Below are 12,803 nucleotides of genomic sequence, written 5' to 3' on the forward strand. Positions count from 1 at the left end.
CACAATTGGGTAAAAACTCCTTGATTCATAACATACTGGACATATGCTTTCCTTTAATTTTATTTGAGTGTATTTATGGATAATATACAATTATGAGCTCAACTGAAGAACTAGTCACATTGAACAAAGGTTACATCTGCCTATACGACACTTCCAGTTTTGCTCCCACCCACCCTGAGAGAGCTAATAGCCTGAAGTTTGACTCTTATTCCTTTGCTTTTTTAAAAAAATAGTTTTATCTCTCTTTCATATGCACAGATATATCTATATAGACATTCCAAAATAAGATATTTAGTTGTGGTTGTTTGTTGACACTTATAAAAAGGATATTATTTGTATGTTGTATTCTGGGACTTGGTTGTTTCATGCAACATTATATTTTATGATTCATTCTTACTATATAGTTCTTGTAACTATAGTTATATTTTCCCTATGGTGTAACATTCCATCTTATAAATAGGCCACAATATCTTTTTACTTTTTCCTTGAGATAGGAATTTGATTATTTTCATATTTTGTTGCTACAAAAAATAAAAAACCTCTCTGTGCCTCAGATACTTCTCTTAAAAATTGAGGAATAAAAACATGAAGATATGAAGACAAAAGAAGTTAATAGTGGTAAAGTACTTGGAACAGAACTTGGCTCATAGTATCTGATTGGTCAGGATATTCACTTGCTAAGGGCTGCCGTAACAAATACTGTACCACAGACTGAATGACTTAGACCACCGATATTTATTTCTCCACAGTTTTGGAAGCTAAAAGTCTAAGATCATGAGGTCAATAGGGTTGGTTTCTTCTCAGGGCTATGCTTTCACTTGTCCATGGCTATCTTCTTCCATTGCCTTCATATGGCCTTTTTGCATGTCTCTCTGTATCCTAATCTTTTCTTCATTTAAGAACAACTGGTCATGTTGAATTGGGGCCTAACCACATGACTTCATTTTACCTTTACATTTTAAAAGCCTTATCTCTAAATGCAATTACATTCTGGAGTACTGGAGGTTAGGACTTTAGTATATAAACATTGGGGGAGACAAATGAACGCATTAGAGTCAGATTAGACTGAGTCTAATCATATTCATGATCTTCCTCATCAAAGCTCAGCAAAGTACAGCAGACTTGTTTTGATATATCCCCCAGGAACACTGAAATGTTAGCTGCTTGTATTATTATTATTATTAAGCATTACTGTTAGAACATCAGAGCTTCCTTCTCTACCCTTTCAGAAATGATTTTTTTAAAAAAAATTGGTACTAGAAATAGAACTCAGGGGTGCTCTACTACTAAGCTATATTCCCATCCCTTTTTATTTTGCCCAGGCTGGCCTCAAACTTGTAGTCCTTCTGTCTCAGCCTCACAAATATCCAGGGTTACAAATGTGTGCCACCACACCCAGCCAGAAATGACTTTTTGTACCAGGAACAATATTAAAAAATGGTAGTTTGTGGTTTCTCAAGAGGATAGGCTTCTAAGTCAGTTAAAGATGGGAGGTGCAGGCTAGGTAGTTTCATTTTCATCTTGGCTAAAAGACACAGCTAAGTGAGACCTTGAAGAATAGTGGCTGGCAGACCCAAAATTGCAGGCAGTTCTAAGCTGCTCTATGTTTCATATTAAGAAATAACCTTGCCCAAATAGCTGTACCACCAGAACACACAGCATCTTTCATGGGCTCAAAATATTTTGTTTGACATTAGGGAGCTGGCTGGGGCGAGCCACTTGAAAACCCAGCTGGTCTTTTGAGGGTTCTGAGCACAAGGAGGAAGTTTGGAGTGGCCTTGATAGGACAAAAGGAAAGACAAATGGCTGTGCCTTTCAGTCACTCACCCCCTTTCTCATTTTATCTGATGATGAAAATGTGGTGGAATACCCTGTATTTAGAAGAGCTGTGGGCATTTGTCTTTATTAGAGGGATGGGAGTGGGATCCCTAAGGCAGATACAATGAGAACACGGGATGTGGAGATCTGTAACCCACCCCTTACATGTTATTTTTTTAACATGCTCAGATACACTGAAGAAGGGGGTTTTGAAAAGTCAGAGAAAAAAAAGCATTAATCATCATTAAAAGCTTAATGCATCCCCTTGGTTAATTGTTCTTGTAATATAGAGATATAAAGGATGTAACATGAAAATTTCCCCTCCCACTCCTCAAAGAGGGAATTACTATTAACAGTGTGACATATTCTTCTCTTGACCTTTTTTATCCTTTAAAAAAAGTTTAGCTACATGATTAGTAATAAGTGAGTACATTCATTTGTCAGAGAAATCCAGCTATGTAAGTTTGAGCTCTCTTAACTTATAGAGCATGCACCCCTCCCTCATGCAATTACTCTCATTTCAGCCTGTCCTTTCATCACATATCCTGGGAGCCCAAGACTAACCCTTCCATTACTACTTCGGGTTCTGTCCCCTCCTGCCATTTTCTGATCTTGCTATCTTGTACCTCTGGCCCCTCTTGCTTCTTCAGCCTCCTCCTGTTCAGTTGTTTTCTCCTTTAATCCATAAATATGTTCTCCTATTCTTAACCGTTATTTCTCCATGTTGCTACTACCCTTTAGTTTTGACTTCCATCTCTCTCCACCCATTCCTTCTTCTTGAAAGCAGAGTACATAAGATGTTCCATTGGCATGCCTGAAGAAAATATTAGCATTTCTATGCATTTAGAATTTCATTCTTTTAAACTGCCATTTTTTGTTTTTTCTTTGTTTACTTGTTTTGTGGTACTAGGGATTGAACCAGAGTCTCACATATGCTAGGCAAGTGCTCTACCACTGAGCTACATACCCAGCCCTTTTAAATTTTTTATTTTGAGACAGGGTCTTGGTAAATAGTCCAGGCTAGACTTTAACTTGAGATCCCCCTTCTTTAGCCTCCTGAGTAGCTGGGACTACACATGTACACCACTATGCCTGGCTTCATGTTTCTGTGTTTTAATGTATATTTGTATGTGTCCATCTTGTAACATATAGTCATATATGTATATCATTTGCCTTTCATCTCTTCTCATCCTCTGCACTTCTCTTTGTAATCCAGACCCACATTCCCACAGACTGACAAGCATCTTTGCCAGGCTGTCACACTGGTACCAAAAAGTCAACATGGCCCCAGCTTCTTTTCTTGTACACCATCTCCTCTGATCTTTACCATTGACTATAATTCCCAAGTTAGTGAGACACTCTAGTATCCTGCCAGGACCCCTACTCCTTCAACTTAAGGGCCATCTTTGACTTCTTTTATTTTCTTGTGAATGGTTTTGGAAATGTAGTCCAATTGGAGGGCAACATTAAGGTCATGCTCAAAGTTAGTTGTCATGAATTTAAAGACAAAAATATAAACATTGGTTTATATTTTTCTCCAGCCATGCTTACTTACATAAGTGTAAGGACCACGAAGAAAGAGGATTCGGTTCAATCGGGAATGCAGTTTGTCAAGGCAAGCAGGAAAAGGGGCAAGAGTATTTCAGGAGAGTTGAAAATGTATGGAAGCAAGCACTGGACCTTGAATTTGGTGCTGAGTGAATATGGTATTGGTGAGTGGCAGTGAAGAGGTAGTAGGATCAACAGACTAAAGGTCCTGGTGAAGTTCAAAAAGTGTTAGAGTTGAGATATGACAAGGAATGAGTTAGACAGATAGGTGGCTGGAGAGTAAAGTGCATGGCAGAAGTTATGGAGGGGTCACATATGTTGATAATGACAGATGTGACCATAGAGCTAGGGAAGGAGGTAAGTAGACAGGAGATCTTGAGAGAATAGAGGGCAAAACCTCAGGAGGCCAGGGGATTGCTGAATATTGAAAACAGATTTTGATTAAGGACTGTTGGGAAGAAGTGACGGGGAAGCATGAAGTAAAGTCTTCAAGGACTGTGAGAATACGCATGGAGAGGCCATAAATGACCACAACAAGGAGGTATGGTGGGTGCTGTAGTCTCATGACTTGAGATTCATGCCGGGGAGTAGTTAGCAAGGAGGCAGGGAGAATTATCTGGCAGAGACAGGCATGTAGAAGTAGCATTGAGGAGCAAAGTTGCCTTCCTGATAAAGTGGCATGAGGAGGCATGGGAGAAGCACTCACCACTTGAGAAGGCTTTTGGGAGAGCAGTGTCTAAGTTTTTGTTAAAAGCAAGAAGGAGCTAGGACTGTTCACAGAAGAGCTTGAGGGTATAGGATATTTTGCTAGATCACTAGCAAAAGCCAGCAGGCTTCAGAGAATACAGCAGAAAGAGTTTAAACATTGGGCAGGGTTTGAGATGGGGCAGATTAGATGTATAGAGCCATATGGGAATTAGTTCAGATGTTGGGAGGTTGCCCTGGGAGTCTTGGGCTTCTTTTGGTAACTGAAGTAAACAGGGATGCAAGGCACAGTGGGATTGCTGGTCTCCATGACAGTATGGTGGTGTGGCTGCCAGGGGTGGGAGGTGGGACAAATCAGGTTGAGCATCTTTTTTTGAGACAGGGTCTCACTATGTAGTTCAGGCTGGCCTCAAACTCATGGCAGTCCTGCTACCTCAACCTCCCAAGTGCTGGAATTACAGGTGTGTGCCACCATGCCCAGCTTCATTTCTTTTGTTTTTAATTTTTTTTTACTTTCTCATTTCTATAATGAAGATAATTAGGACAATAGATGTTAGGAGAATTAAATAGGTTACAAAATGTTAATAATAGGTGCACAAAACATATTAAGTGTTATATTTGTATAAATTTTAAAACTGCACAACAATATTATAACAGCATGAACATTTCCATTTTACTGGTGCCAAAACTAGGGTGGAATAGTTATGTGACTTCCCCAGGCTAAGGGGTGAATCAGTAGCAGAGTCAGATCTAAATCAGGGAGAGGCAGTGGGCACCATAAGTCCAGTTGAAGAATTGGCAGCTGGAATTTGGGAGGTAGGCAGAGGCACTGCCTGAGGATGCCAAGGGACTATTGCCCACAGACCCTTGCCCCAGTTTTCTGCTTCCTGCTTTGGGACAGTAGCCTGACTTCCAAGGGGCATTTCAAGGACAGGTCAAGGTTCTGATTACAGCTGAGCCTTCCTGGGACTTTTCTCCATTCCCTTTTTTCTGAGTGACCTCAGTGAAATCAGTTAACCCTTTTGTACTTAAAGTTCCTCATCTGCCAAATGAGAGATTGAATAAATTATTGATGTGAAAACATTTGAAAAGCATAAAGCAGTCCCCAAATTTATAATATTACAGCCTCCCACAGCCACTTCACCGATGTGGGCCTCTCAGGCCTCCATACCCACCTTGTGCTAGTGATGTCCAGTGTCAAATCTCATAACCTATCTTAGCATGTTCAGAGATGCTTGGAAGCTCATCTCCTTTTCTGAATTTTTACATTCCCCTCGGAACATAAAATTATAGTTGAGGATCATCTGGGTCCCTGGAAAATTTTCCTTCATGTGGATTCTATTGTCAAGAGTCAGAGCTGTGGTTTGTGTCCAGGGTCCATAGTTGTCCCAGCTTCTATTCTGGATGCTCTGCCATTTTTTGGTTTTAGCCTTTGGCACAAGGCAGGCTTGACTTCTCATTAGCACACAGTTTTGATTCTGTGCCTGCCTTTTAGGGAACAAGGAGGCAGCTGACACCTTCCCCTGGGCTTCATTGTGTCCCTGGGCTTCCTTGGTGGAAGAGGGTGATAAGTTAAGAATTGAGCATACTCCATAGGCTAGGCTTCTTCCTAGCTGCTGAGGGTCTTTTGTAGCTGTTTCCATTTTTTGCCTGCTGCCAAACTTAAAAGCAAGCTCCTCGTGCCAGGTGGTAACATTGGTGATCCAGAGATTCCATTTTGAGGGAGACTGGGAACAAAGTTGAAGGAGTAAGGGTATTGAGTGTCAGGAGGATGGGGAAGTTCTTTTTGGCAAACTATGCCAGAATTGGCGCAGCTCCTTGGTCTTCACTCAAAAATAGGGCACACTGTGGACTGACACCCAAGTATCTGATGAGAAAACTCATTGTTCTTGGATCTAGACCCGACCAGACTGAGCAATCAATTATTTTCACTGGAAAATGAGAATAATAAATTCTCTTCTTTGTATGTTCTTCATGACTCATAGGAAGTAAACTTTTGAAATAGTCTGTGGTTTATTTGTCAGCAGCAGGAAGTGATATAAGATTGTGTTTCTTTGAGTGTATTCTTCAGAATATTGTATTTTTTTAAAAGTCACTTGCTAAATAGATTTGGAAAACACTGGAGAAACTATGTTAAATAGGCTTCTCTACAGAGACCACTCAAATCCTTCATATACCACTAATATGTATGATGAACCTCCAAATCAATATATTGTATGTAAAATTTTTAAGTTTTTAACTAAACTTTTTAGTAGAGTATTTTTTAATTGCTGTCTTTGTAAAATACACCTTGGAACATATTGATCTACATCAGAAGTTTATTCATTTCATTCTTTTTTTTTCTCAAATTGTGAAGGGAGATGAATTAGTGAAATTTTTAGGGTTACTGAAATATGGGTCATGAAGAACAAGAGTGTCCAAGTTCACAAGCTATTGCAGTGAGTCTTTCTGTTGTGAAACACCTCTCTCCATCTTGTCCTCACAGCTCCCCTTTGAATTGGAGATCTACTACATTCAGCATGTCATGCTCTACGTGGTGCCCATCTACCTGCTTTGGAAAGGAGGTAAGGCTAGCAAACTACATCCCTGTGCCACTCATATACACCTCTCCCTCTATTTTGGGTAGTCACAACCTCTTGGGTACTAGCAGGATCTCGCACTGCTGCTTGGCTAGGTCTTTTCAGCAGGCTTGATGTCAGATCCAAGGCACTGAGGAAATGAGCATGGAAGAGGCCTACAGAGAGTCTGGGGTTTTTCAGAACCATCCTTTGTGGGTGAGCACGGCACCACTGCCTACCTGTCATAGCGCCTAGGCTTTGGGCTCTTGGTAGCAGCTTGAGTTTGCATGGCACCCCCCATACTCTGTCTACTTGTTATGAGACCTGCTCCTTCTCAGCGTTCTTCAATTCCTGGAAAGCCCCATAAGTGGAAGACATTCTCTTTCACTCTTAGCTACCAGCCTCTTTGTCTTGGTTGCTGAGACTTTTCTGGAATTATGAACCCCTCCCTACCTTACCTTAGTCAGCAATGGTTTCATTTCCACCACCCTAAAATGGCAGGAGGTCTCTTGGACCTTTGAGCTCACTGGAATGTAATCTGGACTTCTGCTGGGCTCTGCTGCTTCTTGGCAGTGGAGATTTGCTTCCTATACCCTTTTCCAATCAATCAGGCCTCTTTTCCATCAATTTATGTAAGTATTCTTTGAGGCTACTTTTACCCTATGTGGCCACTGGGAATCCAAGGCAGTCAAAGAACACTTCCTGTAATCTGCTCTAAAAGTGCTCATTTTCTTACTGAGTCTTAACGGAAATCTGAAGTTCCAGTATCCAGGAAACATGCTCCATTTGTCAGCACAGCAGCATCTCTGAACAGAACTAGGGTATTGGACTCTAACCACCTATTGTTCCTGGCTTCTAAGTTGTGTGATGGGAATTACGGACAAATCTGCATCTCCGTAATTTAAACCTGTTTGTTCTCTGAGGTCACCATAAAAAGTTGTCAGGTAGTTGGACTAGACTTGTCCGATATCGGAAATCCCAAGTAGCCATCCTGCTTGCCTCCAAATGAATAATCTGCGAAGCCACTCCCTCTAGACTAGGCTGGTTCTTTTGCAGCCTTTTGTTGGATTTATTTCTGTGCTGTTTGAGGGAACTGAGCCAAGGAAGACTCTGAGTCTTAGTTCCAATTTATTTCCTACTCTTAGTTATTCTTTCCCCTTTCTCTGGCACCTGGTCCTGAGAAGAGGATGTATTAACAATAATAATAATTGCAGTAAATATCAGTGACTCCTTTTTATTGAGTTTGCTTTGTGCAAGATATATGTGCTAAGCATGTTTTGTGTATTTTTGCATTCTGTTGAAGAGTCTTCCTGTAGAGGAGAAAATTAAGGTTCAGAAACATTACCTACCTACCCCACAGCCATAAGTAATAGAGCTAGGATTCAAAGCCCTGCCCAGTTTTCTTCCCAGGCAAGTGCTCTTTCCTGTGTGTCACACTGTCCAGAAGGCCAGACATGTCTCCCAATCATATCAGACTAGGAGTCTTCCCAGCCTGCTGCCCTGGTTGAGCCATTCATGAAATATACATTTGTTGAACACCTACTATGTGCCATGCATTAGGGAATCAGAGATGAACCAGAAAGACATAATCCTTTCACAAGAGTCCCTGTCTATTGGGGAAGACCCACAATTATAATACAATGTGATAAGTGCTACAGAGGATAGTATTGAAGTAGAACGTCATTTCCAAAGCCCAGCTCACTTTCCCTTCTTCTTTGTCATTTCTGGGAAGATAGTTACACCTTCTTACGAAGATCTGACCGGTAGTCCAGATCCTAACTGGTGAGCTGAGAATTAGTAGGGCTGTAATAAAGATGATGATACACTCTTTAACTGCTCATATCTTCTTTTTTTTTTTTCTCATATCTTCTTGATGCCCTCAGCTCAGTAGGACAAGTAGATTGATGTCACCAAGCTGACCTTTGACTCCAGGCCACCCACCTTGTAGAACTTTGTGAGCCACACCACTTCTGTCTGGTCAGCCTGGAGTTCTTTAAAAGGGTTGGCTCCCTTTTTTTCGCTCTTTGCTGCCATCTGCTGTTCGTATGGGAATTACAAGCATGGAGAAAAATTAGATTTCTTCCTAAGGCTGTTTTCACTTGTGGTCCCAAGCCTTGGACCTTCGACCTTTTTGGAGGGGGATTGGATCTGAGTAGGAGGTGAGAAAATTATTTCTCTGTAAACAAGAAAGCTGAGTTTAAGGCTTCTGTTATCTAGAAGAATCTTGGGATTTTTCCAAAAATAAATGGCTGAGAAGTTTTTACTTAAGACAGCTCTGCTATGGATACCCCCTTTGCCTGGGAGCCCTATTTTCCTAAAAAGTACAGTCCTAGTTGAGCACAGCATGTCCATTCTGTGGTTTGGTGGTGGGTGAGTGGTGCTAAGTGGGAAGAATGTTCCTTTCTCCCTCCCAAAATCCATAGGCACTGTGATAGTCCACGTGATTTCTCTTCAGTCTTGCTCTTCTTTTCTTTGTTTCCTTCCCTCCCAACTCTTTGCCTTTGACTCTCTAGAACTATATTTTTTCATATGTTTTGTAACAGTGTTTATTTAAACATTTATATTGGATATTGACAAATTATAATTCTATATATGTATAGGGTACACAGATTCTATAAAGTATAAAATGTAAAATGATGGAGTCAAGCTAATTAACATTCTTTATCTCTTGGCAACCACAGAAGAGTCCTTCCTATCTCTTGCCCAACATTCCCTCTAATAGAGGTTATTCTTTCTGTCCTGCCCCACATACTACCCAGCATGACATCGTCTCTTCTAGATCATTGTTTCACCTATACCTTATGGGAAAATGCTTGCTCCTTTACTGTTCTCTCTGCCTCTTTTGCATCACCACCACCACTAACCTCTTGGTCACTTACCTCCCATTCCTAGAAGTCTGTGGCTTATAGTTCTCAATTTTCCATTAAAAGTGTAGCCAATATCCTGACAGGCTTTTAGTAAAGACCTCTGGTCCTACCTCAGCTTCTCAAGGCCTGGGCTTCTGAGTTGCAGGGACTTCAGCATCCCCTTTTCTTCAGCCACTTGGGCCTCATCTTCCCCTAAGACTCCACTGTCTCAGATCAGAAACTCCTGTGTACCTTTCTTTGAGTCCAATTTCTACTACTTTCAGCTTCCTTTCTTCCTACGCAGTTTATATCACCATGACCAGTTACTGGAACTTTCTTCTCACTAGCTCCTGAAAGGAGCACCCTCTTGTCCGTTCCAACTGGGCTCAATGTCCAGTCCCTTTTTAGGGTGCTTAGTCTCAGCCCACTGGAGAAAATCTCTTCAGTCATTCTGGTTAGAGTCACTAAGCTTCACAGTCTCCACTATAACTGTGTTCTTACCACCATTGCTCAAGTGTTTTATCTTTATCCCCCACAAGGTGTCCTCAGAAGTCAGGTGTTAACTTTGTCTTCCATCTTCAAGCTTCCTGTCTGCTGTATTCAAGCTTTGGCCCTCTCTACCCAGCAGGTGCCCTCCCCGAACAAATGACTGAAAGAATACACATTTTAAAGGTGGGAATTCCGCAGTTCTTTTCTCCACTTCAGTGAGTTTTTTTACTCATTTATTCTTATGTTCCTCCCACCCATCCTGAAAGAAGTGATGTTCCACTTTTGTGTGGCTAAACATATCCCTTTGTAGTTTCCTCCCACCCCTCCCACCTCCTCTGGAATTCATTCCATCTATTAGTCCCTTGTTTACTGCGATTTTCAGCCCACCCTTTTTTAACACCTGGATTTTCAGCCATTAATAATGCTCAGGGCTAGGGCTGGGGATTTAGCTCAGTGGTTCTGCCTCCTGCCTCCAAAGCGCAAGGTCCCAAGTTCCATCTCCAGTACCATAAAAAAAAAATAATAATAATGCTCAGAGCTGGTGGTGGTGAGACACACCTTAATCTCAACACTCAGGAGGGTAGGCAGGAGATTTGACAGAGTCAGAGGTCAGTCTGGAGTACATTGTGGGACCCTGTCTCAAAAAAACAAAAAAATAAAGATTTTTTAAAAAGATGTACAAATCTTTGCCATTCTAAATAACTTTCAACCCTATCCAACTCTCTTCTTTACTTTACCACCAAGCTTCTCAAAATAGTAGTCCAAACAATATCTCCCAAACATCAACTTTTTGGGCATGACAAGTTTTGCTCTCGCTACATAAAGATCTGTATTATTATGTAATATAGGTCCTTAAATCTGTTGACTTTCTTTTTACTAAAATATATTTGTTCTTAAGAGAAACCTCATAATATTCATAAAATCATAGCTTTGATTTACTGGCTATTTTAATATACTTTTAAATATGTAAGTATTAAAAAGTGAAATGTTTATCTGCTGGAGATTTCAATTCGCCTCATGAATATTCTGTAATATACTTCAGTACATTTAGGAGACAGACACCTGTGTCTGTAGTGTCTGTACATGATGAGTCCCTTTTCTCAATTACTTTTCATTCCTCAGAACATTGTAATCTGAAATCACTACCACTCCTGCCAAGATCTTCACAAAATGCCATTTCTTAAGATTGCTGAATAACACCCTTCTGACCAAAGCTAAAGACCAGCTTTTATTATCCATCTGAAATTCTGTTATGCTGGATTAAATCAACCTGAGATAAAAAAAATTTGAAAAAAATTAAAAATAACCAATGCTGGTGAAGCTGCAGGGAAAAAGGAACCCTTCTACACTGTTGGTGGGAATGTAAACTAGTACAAGCACTTTGGAAATCAGTATGGAGATTCCACCAAAAACTAAAAATAGAAATTCCATTCGACCCAGGTATTCCCCTTTTAGGTATCTTCCTGAAAGAGTTAAAGACATCATATTACAGGGATACATGTGTACTCATGTTTATAGCAGCACAATTCATACTAGCTAAATCTTGGATGTGGCCTCTATGTCCATCAACAGATGAATGGATAAAGAAAATATGGTATTTACATGCACTGGAGCACTACCCTGTCATAAAGATAAACTTGAGTCACCTTTAGGGAAATGGATGCACCTTAGAGACCATAATGTTAAGTGAAATTAATCAGACACATAAGGTTAAATATCACACGGTTTCTCCTATATGAGAAACCCAGAGTATAAATAAAGAGCAAAATAAAAGATAGGTGATAGGAAATAGAGAGGTAGATCTTTCTAAAAGGGGAAAGGGATCAAGCGATGAAGGAAGGAGGAGGTTGGGGAAGGAAAAGGAATGTAAGAAGGAATTAAGATGTGTTATGTACAATCACCAACTCCCCACAAGCAATGTAAACATTATGTATTGCAAATATGTATAAAAATAAAGAGAATCAAGAGATGGGGGAGGGAAAGGGGATGAAAAAATAATTAAGATGTAGTATTAGGTACATGTACCAATTCCCCACAAGGAATGTAAACATTATATACTACAAACATGTACTAATGAAAAATTTAAAAAAATTGAAAATAAAAAAGGACAAAAAATACCAAAAATTTTTGAAAAAATTGTATCTGCAATAGATATATACAGGATTTTTTCTTATCATTATTCCCCCTAGATGGTACAGTACAAAAATTACTTACATAGCATTTATATGGTATTAGATACTGTAAGTAACCTAGAGATGATATAAATTATGTGGAAGGTTGTATACAGGTTATATGCAAATCCAATGACATTTTCACTATGTTGATATCCACGTGGGCTAATGGAACCAATCCTTTTGGATATTGAGCAACTATATAAGTAAATTTTAAAAATATTTTACTTTCTCCTTCTTAAACATTCGAACAGCATATATATACAACTATCCTGTTATTATTATTGTTACTGTTCGGCTTAGTGATATTTTTCTCCAATTTTCATTTTTTATTAGTGTACATTTGCAGTATGTAATGTTTACATTCTTTGTGGGGACTTGATACATGTGCATAACACATCTTAATTATTTTTTTTATTTTATTTTCTTGGTACATTTTAGGTATACAATATAATGACATTCATCATTGGAAATTTGCACCTTTGCACAGTCTCTCTTGGTGCATATTTTTCCCCTTCCCCTGCCCTCCCTTCAACCTCTCCATCCATCCCTCCCTATTTAAAAAGACTTTGTTTCCATTTTTTCATTTTCTCATATTAATTCCATTCCTTTCTTTTCTTTCCCCTCCCCCTCCCACTTCCCCTTCCCCTTTGCCCCTTTTCTTCGTA

General features: G+C 39.9%; 1 protein-coding gene across 9 annotated transcripts in view; it reads left to right on the top strand.

The window, feature by feature from the left end:
* Tmem164 (transmembrane protein 164) overlaps positions 1-12,803 on the top strand; it is a 173,241-nt gene that overhangs the window by 117,852 nt on the left and 42,586 nt on the right. For 8 of the 9 annotated variants that reach the window (XM_087196756.1, XM_004861441.3, XM_004861440.3 and 5 more), the window contains one exon: positions 6,557-6,635. The exons of the other annotated variant lie outside the window; for it this stretch is intronic. In XM_087196756.1, coding sequence (XP_087052882.1) covers positions 6,557-6,635 — 79 coding nt within the window. The remainder of the gene's footprint in view (positions 1-6,556; positions 6,636-12,803) is intronic. 9 annotated transcript variants of the gene reach the window in all.

Source organism: Heterocephalus glaber, unplaced genomic scaffold, assembly GCF_053883595.1.
Source record: "Heterocephalus glaber isolate CG9 unplaced genomic scaffold, H.glaber_assembly_v1.0 deba00001613, whole genome shotgun sequence".
In the NCBI taxonomy this organism is placed as follows: Eukaryota; Metazoa; Chordata; class Mammalia; order Rodentia; family Bathyergidae; genus Heterocephalus; species Heterocephalus glaber.